General features: G+C 35.9%; 1 protein-coding gene across 1 annotated transcript in view; it reads right to left on the minus strand.

Annotated features, from left to right (window-relative positions):
- Window positions 1-4,597: 4,597 nt before the first annotated feature.
- Window positions 4,598-15,087, minus strand: part of LOC6033584 — a 113,596-nt gene continuing 103,106 nt past the window's right edge. The window contains exon 3 of the mRNA XM_038263337.1: window positions 4,598-4,801. Coding sequence (XP_038119265.1) covers window positions 4,598-4,801 — 204 coding nt within the window. The remainder of the gene's footprint in view (window positions 4,802-15,087) is intronic.

The following is a 15,087-nucleotide window of genomic DNA, read 5'->3' on the forward strand; positions in this document are numbered from 1 at the left end:
GTGTATATGGAGCCAGTTACAGTCGATAATGACATTTGAGAAGGGCGTAAGTGTTTTAAATATTTTTGTATTTCGTAATTTAAATATTGCTGTATCTCGAAGCCGTTGCATTGTATCAAAAAGAGGTCAAAGACAAACTTGTAGGAAATTTGACGGGCTTTCCGAAAAAAATACACTAAAAGAAAAAAACACTCCACTTTTATGAGTTTTTTTGATTTTTAAGTTTAAAAGTCAGATTTGAAGGTGAGCCCACGATTTTTTTTCGTTCAAAATTTTTGTGAAAATAGTCTAAGACAGGGGTGACCAAAGTATGGCCCGCGGGCCAAACGTGGCCCGCGAGGTGGTTTTTTATGGCCCGCGAACCCACTTTGAAAATTTTTATAAAATGGCCCTTTAACCACACGAAGTGATTTTAAATACAGTCCAGACTAGATTATCCAAAACTTCGGATAATCAAATCGTGAATATTTTTGTTTTCGTTGTCTTATTTTTAATTGTTGAGTTCAAGTATGACCTCTAAACTACACTAAAGTGATTTAGAATATTTTTATGCAAGATGGCGGCTAAAATAGCGGTGTTGAAGTATTGAAAATATGCATTTTTAAATTTTATCGGCAATCAACCATTCAAATTTGACTAAAATGGGGTCGCAGAACTCAAGTTTGATGTTAAAAGTAAGAAAATAAAACAATACGATTTTTTATTTGTTCGTGATTCGATTATCCGAAGTCTCATACAAACCTTCGGATAATCAAACTTCAGATAATCGAGGCTTCGGATAATCGAGTCTCGACTGTAATTTCAATATTTATTATTAGTTTAAGTTTTTTATGATTCTTATAATGTTTTCTTAATATAAAAGTAATGGTTTATCCATGTTTTGATTCCGACTATAACACAAATATTATGTTGAAAAATCATTTTTGGAAATGGGTTTCATAACAAGCAAATTTGACCAAAATACAACACTGTAAAAATAGCAAAATAAAAATGGTATCCCATACTAATTTAAAAGTTATTTTATTACGGGATGAGTCTCAAACTTATTTCCACTTACAAAACCTTCGATCTCGCGATTCGAACTCATGTCATACGAATCTAGTTGAAAAACATTGGAATCAGGCAGACCAAAATGTATTTTATAATTTTTATATAAATTTGAAATAGGATTAATGATTGCTTCGATGTATCATTATTGTCGCACTTTATTAAAAAAATGTTACAACATTTTTCAAAGTTTGTGTCACCCCTTTTGAAACATGTTTTGTAAAAATAATTACAATTTTAATCAAAATACAAGTGCCTTAAATTAAATATCTTTTTAAAATTTCATTATATTTCACGAATGTCTTCAGCCAAAATAAAATTAACTTCGACTTTGACCAGTCTATGGTATATAAATTTGGTACTAACCTTTTTTCAATGATTGTTGCGGGATGCAAATTGCAATAAAAACTTTATTGATACATAGTAATTTTTTGTTTTCTTTTTGGTTTTGTTGTGTGAACCTATTAATAACAAGCCTTGCTTAACAAAACTATTGGCAAAATGTAGTTTTTTGTTCTCTAATAATTTAATGAAAAATATGTATAACAATACGTGAAATTAAAAAAAAAATAGCTGGTATATATTTATTTTAGTTTTATAAATTGCAATTACGTAATGTTTTATATATAAAAAAACTATTTTTCACATTTGGCCCGCAAGCATTTGAAAGCTTCAAATTTGGCCCGCCATTCAAAAACATTGAGCACCCCTGGTCTAAGATGTTACAAAAAGACTCAAAATGCAGGATGGAGCAACTCACCTAAAAAAATACAAAAATCATTTACTGAAACTGAAACGTCAAAATTTTCAAAATCCGAATACGGGAAACAATTTTCCAGACAATAGATATAAGCTAATTTACTATCCAGGTTACTATACTACACTGAAAAAATATTATGTTTTCAGTTATGAGCAATTTAATTAGCTTATATCTATAAGCCCATACATCCAATTGAAATGTGGTCAAAGACAAACTTATGGGAAAATGGACGAGCTTTCCGGTAAAAATATTCACGAGACTGAAAAATCAAGTCGGTCATATAGAAATTGCCAAAAACCATCAAAAAACCTTATTTCTTCAACATTTTTATTTTTAAAACCGCTGTAACTTCACAAGGATTGGACTTAGGACAATGGTCAATATGGAGACTTTTATGTAAAATTGTCTGGAGAATCGATTCCCGTATTCGGATTTTGAAAATTTTGACGTTTAGAGCACTTTTAAAAAAATAGTTTCAGTAAATGATTTTTGTATTTTTTTAGATGAGTTGTTCCATCCTGCATTTTTCGTGAGTCTTTTTGTAACATCTTAGGCTTTTTTCACAAAAATTTTGAACGAGAAAAAATCGTGGGCTCACCTTCAAATCTGACTTTTAAACTTAAAAATCAAAAAATCTCATAAAAGTGGAGTGGTTTTTTCTTTCAGTGTATTTTTTTCGGAAAGACCGTCAAATTTCCTACAAGTTTGTCTTTGATCACTTTTTGATACAGTGCAACGGCTTCGAGATACAGCAATATTTAAATTACGGAATACAAAAATATTTAAAACACTTACACCCTTCTGAAATGTCATTATCGAGTTCAACTGGCTCCATATACACAAAAATGGCTTATATAAGCGTAGGATAACATGTCTACAAAGTTTCATTGAAATCGGAGAGGGTCGGGTACAACCGATTCCCTATTTGACATGGAATTGCTCTTCATGTTTTGTGTACTTATCTTGATGTAAAATTACTAATTTTTTACACAAAATCTGTCATCATTGTAATATTACCATAAGTTTTTTTTTTCATTAATTTTGAAAAGTTTTCTATTATTTTAGCTACAACTTAGTTTTTGAAAGATTCAAGAAAGATCAAATGGGTCATTCCAGATCAACTGAGTACACTTTTAGACTCGACCTTCACCGTTTTGGACCAAACTTGGAGGGAACGTTCATCTATCGATAGTTAACAGAAATCCCAAGTTTGATGCTGATTGGACCATTCCTCTATTTTTGGCACCACCCTCTTTTTTGACAATTTTCTAAATTTGAGTAAAAGACTTTCTACAAGATGCATTTTATAGAAAATTGTCCAAGGAATTCGAAAAAATAAAATTTTAACCCTTAAATACCCACTAATATTACATTTTAACGTTTTAGGTAGTAAAATTCAGTTTTGACCAATTCCTTATATTTTTATTTGTTTTATTTTATCACCATCGTGTTCCCCGGACAATTTTACATAATAATCCATGTGGACCTCAAACTAAAATGAACTATTGGCGTGATACAGCGATTCTACTGAAAAAAGTTTGATTTTGCGCTGCTCTCTGCCCTATGACATCAAATCCGAAATAAGTTTCTCACACATAAAAACCGATCTATGCTGGATTCATCCATTTTTGTTGAAAAGTACACCATGGACTTCCGAGTGCTGCGCAAAATCAAACTTTTTTTCAGTAAAATCGATGTATCTCGCCAATAGTTCATTTTAGTTTGAGGTCCACATTGATTATTATGTAAAATTGTTCGGGTAACACGATGGTGATAAAATAAAACAAATAAAAATATAAGGAATTGGTCAAAACTGAATTGTAAAATTTTATTTTTATCGAATTCCTTGGACAATTTTCTATAAAATGCAACCTGTAGAAAGTCTTTTGCTCAAATAATTGCAAAGTTATGATTTAAAAGAGAAAAAAAAGTTTTTTAGAAAATCGTCAAAAAAGAGGGCGGTGCCAAAAATAGAGGGATAGTCCAACCAGCAACAAACTTGGGATTTCTGTTAACTAACAATAGATGAACGTTCCCTCCAAGTTTGGTTCAAATCGGTAAAGGTCGAGTCCAAAAGTGTACTCAGTTGACATGGAATGACCCATATTACATATCTCGAGAAACTCAATTATAATAGCAAGAAATATCTAAAAAAATGTTCAAGTGTCCCTTCCAAATCAATTGAAACACTCCAATCATTGTTTAAATTGCATAGCATTTGACAAACTTTCAATTCTCCTTCCCACCTAAAAAAACACATTTTATCACATTTTCTTCAGAATATTTCAGTCCACCTTCCCAATTGTTATTTTCCACAGCTTTTCCCTTTCTCGTAGCTCTATTTTATTATTATCTCTTTAGTTCAATCAGCTGGAAAGAAGAGAGACACACAAAAAAAAAAAGTTACCCGTTTTCCAACATTGCACATTATCAACAGTCTGACGATTCTTTTGTCACCCTTCTTTGTGGTTTCTCGGAAAGTGAGAAAAACTCCCGCTGGTTGTGTTTCATGTTTCTTTTTTTTTCATTCCTGCTTTGACAGTGGAAATTGTCACTTTCAACGCGATAAGCAACGTGGTTCGGGTAATTAGTTTTTCGTGCTTTCCCCGTTCTCTAAGTGAAACTTTTGGCAGGTGCTGAAAACGAGCCATCAGCAACTAATGGATCAGAAGGTATTGAAAATTAATTGGTTTAGTTCCAGTGGCAGACGAAACTTTTGAAGGTGCAATTTTTTAGACACCCCAATTCCTTGTCAAGAAAACCACCCACTCTCACAAGAATTCTTCCCCTTCAAATCATGCTGCCAAACATGCGCTTGCCCCGGGTCAGTATCAGGCTGACCACCATCACCGACAGCAGGAAGAACACCACGCTGAGGAAGTAGAAGACCCACCGGCACCGGTTCCGGAACTGCTTTTCCTTCTTCATCTTGACGCGCAGCTGCTCGGCCCGGGGCAGGTCCAGCGTAAAGTCCGACTCGGGTCGGGTTGAGGGCTGCAAAGAGGAGGGAAAGAAAAAAAACGTTGTTGTTAGTTTTAAGATAAAAATTATTACCTGTTAATTTGTTTATTAACGGGAATCAAATCATACGGCTTTTGGTAACGTTTTCTCTAAAATTTAATATAGAGCAATTCCAGCTCAAATCAGGAATTTTTCTGGTACTTTTGTATCGGACCCTCTCCGATTTTAATGAAACTTTGTAGACATGTTATCCTAGGCCTATATAAGCCATTTTTGTGTCGAAAATAACATTTGAGAAGGGCGTAAGGTATTTAAATATTTTTGTATTTTGTAATTTAAAAATTACTGTATCTCGAAGCCGTTGCGTCGTATCAAAAAGTGGTCAAAGACAAACTTGTAGGAAATTGGACGGGCTTTCTGAAAAAAATACACTGAAACAAAAATACACGCCACATCTATGAGATTTTTTGATTTTTAAGTCTAAAACTTAAATTTGAAGGTGATGTCACGATTTTTTTTCGTTCAAAATTTTTGAGAAAATAGTCTAAAATGTTACCAAAAGACTGACGAAAAATACAGGATGGTATGTCTCTCCTAAAAAAAATACAAAAATCATTTACTAAAACTGTTTTTTTGAAAAGTGGTCTAAACGTCAAAATATTTGAAAACCGGCAGTGGGAATCGATTCTCCAGACAATTTCACATAAAAGTCTCCACATTGACCATTTTCCTATCTAAAATCCTTGGGAAGATACAGCGGTTTTAAAAATAAAAATGTTGAAAAAACGGGTTTTTTTGTGGTTTTTGACAATTTCTATAAGACAGACTTAGTTTTTCAGTTTCGAAAATATTTTTACCGGAAAGCTCGTCCAATTTCCCATAAGATTGTCTTTGACCACTTTTCAATTGGATGTATGGGCTTACAGATATAAGCTTTATTACATTGCTAATAACTGAAAATAGAATATTTTTTTCAGTGTGGTAGAAACCAGGATAGTAAATTTGCTTACGTAAATATTAAAACGATATAAATCAAAAAGCTGTCAAAGGCAATCTTATAGGAAATTGGACAAGCTTTCCAGTAAAAATATTTTCGAGACTGAAAAACCAAGTCTGTCCTATAGAAATTGTCAAAAACCACAAAAAAAACCCGTTTTTTCAATATTTTTATTTTTAAAACCGCTGTATCTTCCCAAGGATTGGAGATAGGAAAATGGTCAATATGGAGACTTTTATGTAAAATTGTCTGGAGAATCGATTCCCACTGCCGGTTTTCAAATATTTTGACGTTTAGACCACTTTTCAAAAAAACAGTTTTAGTAAATGCATTTTTCGTCAGTCTTTTGGTAACATTTTAGGCTATTTCCTCAAAAATTTTGAACGAAAAAAAATCGTCACATCACCTTCAAATTTAAATTTTAGACTTAAAAATCAAAAAATCTCATAGATGTGGCGTGTATTTTTGTTTCAGTGTATTTTTTTTTTTCAGAAAGCCCGTCCAATTTCCTACAAGTTTGTCTTTGAACACTTTTTGATACGACGCAACGGCTTCGAGATACAGTAATTTTTAAATTACAAAATACAAAAATATTTAAATACCTTACGCCCTTCTCAAATGTTATTTTTGAGTACTATTGGCTCCAAATACACAAAAATGGCTTATATAGGCCTAGGATAACATGTCTACAAAGTTTCATTGAAATCGGAGAGGGTCGGGTACAAAAGTACCAGAAAAATGCCTGATTTGAGCTGGAATTGCTCTATATCATTCAAATATAATGTAAACTTTCATTTATTAAAACTTGGTTCTTTAAAATTCATGTGTTTCTATTTAATGTGGACTCTACATTTGTCAATCTTCGTTATCTCAATGATGCTCCGTTTGTCGATAGCTTCTTCAGTTCCTTCAAATTGCATACTTCAATGCTGAACAATTCTTTGAGATTTAGGACATTTTCTATGATCAAAGAAATCATTTTGCATCATGGGTCATTCTTCGCTAACTCACACAGCAGTTGCCCCGACTCTTCTTTTTTTTCTTTTTTCTTCTGTAAAACTTTAAACTACGGAATAATTTCGGTTCCTGATCATGAATCAAAGTCCTTTTTTGGATATCTCGTGATGGTGGGGTGGAACAACCCTTCTCATTTTTAGGATTTTTACTAAGACAATTAAAAAAACATTATTCATGACATTTCCAGATCATCCAAATAGCGTCAAATTTTCAAGAGACGCAGCAAATATGCGTCCGATTTTCAATGTCCAAACATAAAATTACTGTGAACTTTTGCGATCCTTACAATATTTTTTTTCCAAGTTTTTAAATCAACCCTTATGATAGGGTTAGTGAAATTTCACGATTTCGCGGACAGCGTGAAATCCGCGAAATTATGCTTTTTCCGCAAAATCCCGTGAAATTTTATGTTTTTGTGAAAATGTTACGATTTTTCTCAAAATAATTTATCAAACTCAAAAAGGAATAAAAATAATCTTATGAACTGCTGTAGAATTAAGAGAGTGAATACCCTGGTTTAAATTCTAATATTGGGTTAGTTATTTTTGACGATTCATGGACGGCGTGAAATTCGTGTTATTTATCAATTTTCTCAAATATTTTTTTTTAAATAAAAACTTTATAAATATTTCATCCATAGAGACTATTTAATTAAATTTTATTAGTTTTAAATTAAAAAGCTTGAATCTATATGTATATCAAGTTGGTATGAACCATTTGAATAAATGTTCAGATTTTTTAGTTTTTTTAGAAACTAACAAAATTTAGTAATATTTTCATCCGCTGTACAGTCCAGACTCGATTATCAGAAGCCTCGATTATCCGAGGTTTCGATTATCCGAAGGTTTGTATGGGACTTCGGATAATCGAATCACGAGCAAATTTTTTAATTCTTTTTTTATCATTTTCTTGTTTTAAACATCAAATTCGAGTTCTGCCCATAAAATAATAAAATGCATTTTTTCAATATTTCGTCACCGCCATCATGGTTTCAAAATTTCTAAATCACTTTAGCGTAGTTTAGGGGTTATACAATATACAATAATAAAAAATTAGACAACGAAAATAATGATTTTTTTTTTTTTGATTCGATTATCCGAAGTTTCGATTATCTGAAGTGAAAGTGTGTTGAAGTGTATTTAAAATTTTAATGCTATTTTAATTGAAAGGTATATTTTTGAAAGAAATTAAAAGAATCAAGCTTTATTTTATTCACAATAAAATGAAGAGTATTTTTTTATTTGCAATCACATAAAAAAAAACATTTTTTTTCTGAGTCCTGGTTAATTTGAACGATATTTGTATATTTGGGTGGAGTATTCCCTTGAAAGTTAAAAAATACTACTTTTTTGTTTTTTTTTCTCATTTAGAATAAAAATTTCGATTTTGTTAAAAATTATATGATTTTTGCAAATTGATTTTGAATTTAGTTTTTGAAAACTGAGCCGAAACCTTAAAAAAATGTTTAATGGGCTAAATTTCACAGAAAATTAAATTTATCTTACTCATGCGACTGGACAACATTGTTAAATCTTGCTTTGATATGAAATTAAATAAAATGTTAAATAATATAACAGAGGCAAATAAGCGGAAACTTTTTAGCTTTATAAGTCAAATATTAAAAAAAAGCAGTTCAGTAAACGAGAATACGCGAGCCCTACATTTTGTTTCAAAATATATATAGAGCCTAACCATAATCCAGGTGGATTTTTTTTAAATAAGGAGATTTTTTATTTTGGTGTGTCACATTCAAATCAAGTGAGGATTTTTTGAAGTTATTGAAGAATAATATAGAATGAAGGAATAAAAGTAGTTTCTGTGATTTGAACATAGGATTTTTAGAGCTATTTTAACATTTTTCAAGTTCCGCGAAATTTGCGTGAAATGTGGTGTTTTGAAATTGAGATCCCCGTGAAATTTGCAATTTTCGAGCGTGAAAAATCACTCAGCCTACTTATGACTATACTGTAGCCTGTCCCATTTTGAGGTCATGTCGAGAAATTTTAGGTGCTCTCTTCTTAAATGATAGATTGTGATGTTAGGAACAATGTTTCTTATAATAATAAAAAATGTATATTTTTTTTTAAAACAAGGATACTGAACTTTTGAAAGAAGCACCCATTAATTAGTGCATTCATCATTCCCCACAGTTAATAACCCACGTCACCATTAAAGCATGTGTGCATTTTTTGTTCACACATCACCTTCAATGGAGGCCAAAATGAATCGTGATTTGAAATTGAATCGTCCCCCCATTCATGTCCAGCTCGCAGTCAGACCCGGGTAATTGATACCACAGGCTTCCGAACACGAAGGGCGCCCCGTCTTAAACGAGTCTGTAATTATTTCTGGCCACTATTAAATCATCTTTCCGGCGCATACAAGGGGTACAATTTGATTGAACTTGGACTTGGACTGTTCCAGAGCATCGAAACGTGTGTGTGGAACAGATGTTTGTTGTGTGTTTTGTGAATGGTTCTGTACTCCCCCACGAACCATTATCATCCATGGCTTTGATTACCCATCATTATAAAGGCATCCTCATCACGCTTGCTCGTGATCGACACAGTCTGGTGTGTGTATGTTGGAATTGCCATAATTAACATGTTTCGTTGCTTTGATAGAATATAACCTCCCGATTCTTTCGTACCATGCTCATGCTCACCGAAAAGCCCCCATTCATTAGATTCGGTTGCATTCACAGATTGTTGTTGTTTCTGTTGTTGCTGGAAGTGGAATCACGTTCAGTTTAATTGCTGTTATTAGGGGGCTGGTGCTTTGCTGGAATATTAATTTGGGTGGGAATAATATATGTACAAAACAGTCAGAGAACCGTAACAATAATTGCAATTAACTGTAACAAATCGGTTTGGCCGCTTGCATACACCTTTTTACGTGTGTCCTGTATGGTTTGTGGAGGAAGGGGTAATTTAATGGGTGATACATAGACTTGAATGCAGAACAAAAAGTCGGTGAATCGTGGTTTTGTGAGTTAAGTGATCTGTAATAGGCTTTTTATGCAAACTAATTTAGATTTATTTATTATTATATAAATGCTGCCTTTTGTTTTTTATTTGCACAAAACAGTCACATAAAGTTGAAAAAAAAAATCCTGGAGTTTTGTGTAAATCGTGCTAGGCCTCGATTTTTTATCACACTCTGTGCAGGACTGAGAACTGTCAACTTTGCACCTCGCTGGAGTGCTGCGGGATAATTTTCATCACAGTTGGCAAACCGTTTTTCCATCACACCATCAAAACATAACAAATGTAATTTGAGATCATTGAGATGGACTGTTAAAGGTTTCTGTATCAATTCCCGTAGTTGACACTTTTGGGTTTTTTGACGGGTTATTTTTTGCTAATGAGTTCAGTAAAAAACAGTTTTTTTGCAAGACTATACTGCCCATGTCCGCATAAATGTCCCATATGCAAAAACAGCAAGCTGAGAAAAACGCATTTGAAGTGTTAAGTTAAGTTTCCGCGAAAAAACTGGATTTCCTCCTGATTTCTAGAACAAAGTACTGGATGTTTTAGGCTTTTCTGAAAAATCACATTTTGAACCAAATTACATCATTAACTCAAGTGATAAAAATGCATGTGGGACATTTTATCTTCAATACTTCAGCACTTCAAAATTGTTTTTCCATCATTTGCGTAAAACTTTATCACGTTTTGTTACTTATATGAACCAGCCGCCTGGCGTTTTTGCACCAGGAACAATAATCCGATAAAAAATTGCACTGCAGGAGGTACGGAGTACAGGCCACCGGAAAATCCGGATTTTTGGAAAAAGTATCTGATTTATCCAATTGTGAACTGACAGGGGAGTTTGGGGTAATATGGACAGTGGGGGTAATTTGGACACCCCTTTAAAAATCACGTTTTCTTCGGATATAAAGTGAAAACGGCAATTTAAGTGATAAGGCTAGTACTAGTAATGGCCCAGGAGTATGGACAAACCAAAAAAGTTGGAATAGGTTAAGTAGTTTTGTAATAATATGTAAAAGTTTCCAAAGGCCGGTTGGCACTGCCTTAAATTCTAATATTTGAAGGTTAGGAAATAAGGTTTTGCAGGGGTTATATGGCAAAAAAGTGGTCATTTTTTGTTTAAGGGGGTTGCTTGGGCGATGCCTGAGGTATGTACGTATAAAAATTGTGCATTTTATCCATTTTTATCATCAAAAATAGCAAATTATGATAGAATATGCTATGGGGGTAATTTGGACATGGCTTGTGGGGTAATTTGGACATACCTGAAAGTCTACCTGTCAGGCAACAAAAAAATAACTTTCATGGTTGGATGAGTCTTTAAAGGGATTTAGATAAATTTAGAGGGATTTAATATGTCAAAACAATCAAAAAGGAATGTGAGCAATGAAAACTTTCACAAAACCCCTATTTTTTAAATTAAGATAAATTTATCCCAATATTCGAATTGATGAAAATCTGATAACTGTACATTTCGCGTTCAACAAGACTCTAATGTTGATTGCTTTTAATTAATTTCTTTGACATTTCTAATTTCTCTGCTGATTTACAATAATATTTAAATTTGAAGGGCTACATAATGTAAAATTTAAAAAAACGATATTTTCAGGCTAATAAATTCAACACAAAGATTGATTTATACAAACAAAAAAGATACCTAAATCACTAAAAACTATAATTGTGCCTAATCCAGAATCAATGTTTAAATCATTTCAGTATTGATGATTAAATTATGTATACTACACTGAACTATTTGTTATCTTCCTATTGAATTATAGTTCTATCACAAAATCATTATTTAAACCTTTGATGAAATATTGTGAGCAAAACAATACTTCAAAATCTTAAGCAATTACAAAACCAGGTTGAAGAATAAAAAACATGCTCAAAAAATCAAATGTTTAACTTATTCTTCAACATGTGTCCAAATTACCCCACAAAAGGTGTTCATATTACCCCACAAAGTATGTCCATATTACCCCACAAGGCATGTCCAAATTACCCCATAGGGGTGTTCATATTACCCCCACACAAAAATGTGGGGGTAATTTGGACACCTTTTAGTTTTTGCGATAAAAATGGGGTTTTCATCAAAATTTATTGAAATGAATGACATTTTTCCATCAAATATGGTCTCTATTATCCTCTGGTGTCATCCACATTCGTTTAAAATATCCATACAGCCCGTGACAGAGCAATTTCCTTAGGGTGTCCAAATTACCCCACACTCCCCTACGCTTTCTTCTACCATGAATAGTCATGCAAAACAATCCTAGAATAATATTAAATACCATAGGACCCGTCGGAACCGGTTCCACCGATCTCCGGTGGCCACATACGGAACCGTAGTGGGAAACAGCATAAACTAGTCGTGCGACGTATCAAACTTCTTGATCCCACAATACTATGCATGCATGTAATTGGTTTGCCCACACGAGTCTAAAAACATATATTTCGACGTCGTCGTGCTATCTTGTCGCACCCGCCATTTCGACGTTCCAAGAAAAAACGCGTTTTAATGTTTGACCTTGAACAAACAAAAACGAGAGCACGCAATGGAAACAATAACAAACACGTTTTGTTTGGCTGACCATTCTGTGTATTGTCCCGAAGTTTGGTTGAAGTTTGTTGCTGGAATCCCGAGTTATAATTACAAATGTTTACGGTAGTCTCACTTGTACGTGCGTCAAACGCATCCTGACCTTAAATCCCTTTGGCCAGTTGTCGCACTTACATCAATTTTCAAGGAGCGACAAGATAGCACGACAAGATTGAAACTACTTTCATATGTAAATTGACAACAATGCACGGAGTTTTTTCGGTTTTTATTGAATATCTCAGGATTGAAATCGAATTTTGGGATCTGTGAAGGTCAAAGGTGAGGCATTGTTAGCTTCACAAAATGGCGTTCTTAACTCAATTTGGCCCCAAAATGCACGTACGACAAGTTAGCACGACGGCGACGATTTGATCGATTTGGTCTCTTCACCAAAGAATTCAATGAAAACTGAGTGAAATTCACTCAGATCGGACAGATGCGTCCTTTACTTATTTCTGAGTAAGTTCGGTTTTGACTGATTGATTTTAAGTGGTTGAAATGTCAACATCGGTTAGACAGCTGGTTTTGACGTTTGAGTGCTTTTTAATAAAAGACGTTCGAATCAGCGAGCATTCGAGTTAGCGGAATATTTGAAATTTGGATGCATACAACTTTTAAATGTAATAGCTTTAATTGAAAAGCCATTTTTAAATTACATCAATCCAACTTTATATGACGCAAAAAGTATCGGAGACTTCAGCCAACCAGTTGATTTTTTTTGGCAACACTGCTTATGTTTGTTTACATCCAAGTTTGTGTCGCGTATACTTTTTAATCGATTTACGTTAGTAAATTCGCGTTTTCGTCCAATTTTCTTAATCACCGTTGATCCTGAGTGACCGTTCTGTGACGATCTGTTGGAGTACAGTGCATTGATTGCGGTTTACCTGTATGCTGCCGTTGTGAAACATCATCACTCCCGACCCGTACAAGATGGCCACCGAGTGCAAGACCTGTGAGGTGGAAATCACTGGGATCGAGAAGATGGTCTGCCGTAGCTGCGCCTCGGCATTTCACCGGTCGTGTATCGACGGCCTCAACCGTACCGCATTTGAGGCCATCGGAAAGTTCCAGAAAAACTGTTACTGGCTTTGTGATGGCTGCGCAGGTCGTTTCGACCAATTCGTACAGTCGATGGATGTTGATGAAGATTCGGGTCAAGCGACTGACGTCGCTAAGCTGAGTGAAGCGGTTGACAAGCTCAGCGGTATCGTGACCGAGCTCTCCGGTCAGCTGAAGGAAAAGAAGGTTGAGCAGAGTTACGCAAACGTCGTTTACCCGGGCTCAAAACGCGAACGAGAAGACGACGAAGAAAAGGAACCTCCGGCGAAGGTCAAACCAGTCTGCGGAACGCGCACGATCCAGCACCAGATCAAAACAGTGGTCAGTGAAAGGGATTTGTTCTGGGTGTACCTTGGTCGTCTAGATCCCTGTCATACCGACTTGGAAATCGCCGAAATGACCCAGGAATGTCTTGAGCTCTCTGAGCTACCCAAAGTGCGGAGACTCGTGAAAAAAGACGCAGACATCTCCAAGTTGTCCGTCGTGTCGTATCGAGTGCTGCTCCCAGACGACTTGCGGGATGTCGCACTTCAAGCGGATACCTGGCCAACGGGAGTTGCGGTTCGGGAGTTTGACTTCGATCTAGGACGGTCTCCTAGATTTCGCCGATTGTGAGCTGTTCGAATGTTCCAGACATCTCATCTGTGTTGCTGTCATGGGACGTTTTACCAAAAGCCGTTTGGAAGTGCCCCGTGCCCCCGTCACAGTTGAGCCAAACCATTCACCATCATCAAACTATTTTTCCGGTTCAGCTGCACGTCCCGGCCCTGTGTTCGGTCACGGCAACGGGGCCTTCCAAGCTGCCACCTCAGGCAAGTACACTCATCCGTTAAGAACCTCACCGCGCCCTGATGCGTTGTCACTTTCTAGTAAGCTGCGTGCCGTCGACGAAGAAATGCTAGCAGTCGCCGAGAGATGTGTCGCTGATGGTCCGGGACGCATGTACCGAGGCATTGAGGTTGAACCCCGCTTCCCCGTCACAGCCGTGCCCTTTACCACCAACGCGCTTTCCTGTTTGAGTTCGAGCCAGCACAGTCGTCCCGGCCCTGTGAACGGGACCAGAAGCGGGGTCAGCCGCGCACTGCTTTCAGGCAAGTACATGTGGTTTCCCAGAACTATTCTGCCACCTGATGTTCCCGAGGTTTTCAGCCAACGCTACGTGCCCACTACCGTACCGCAACCACGACTTGCAGACAATTCAGCATTCTCCGTCCCGGAACAGGAATGTACATTTCAATGTGCACGTGCTGAAATTGCTGATCTGCCGGACCACGTGGATTTTCCCTGCTTCCCCATCGCAATTACGCCGTTCATCACTGCCAATCACCGCTCTGATGAATCAGATACGTCGGGACGCACGCACCAAGGTAGTGAGGAATGCCCCCGCCCCCCGTACACAGTCGAGTCATCGCAACGTTCCAGCCCGGGTGTTAGCACGAGCCATCAGAGTCGTCCCGACCCTGTGTACGGACACGGCAGCGGGGGCTTCCGACCTCCACCCACAGGCGAGTACAATCAAATTAACGACAGTAGTCCCACACTGAATCATCAAAGTTTGCAGCAACCCAAAGGCACGCTGAGCTTTATTACCGTCTACTACCAAAATGCTGGTGGTATGCGTACAAAGACGAAGCAGTTTTTCCTCGCCCTGGCC

The sequence above is a fragment of the Culex quinquefasciatus genome, chromosome 3 (genome assembly GCF_015732765.1).
Source record: "Culex quinquefasciatus strain JHB chromosome 3, VPISU_Cqui_1.0_pri_paternal, whole genome shotgun sequence".
Taxonomy (NCBI): Eukaryota; Metazoa; Arthropoda; class Insecta; order Diptera; family Culicidae; genus Culex; species Culex quinquefasciatus.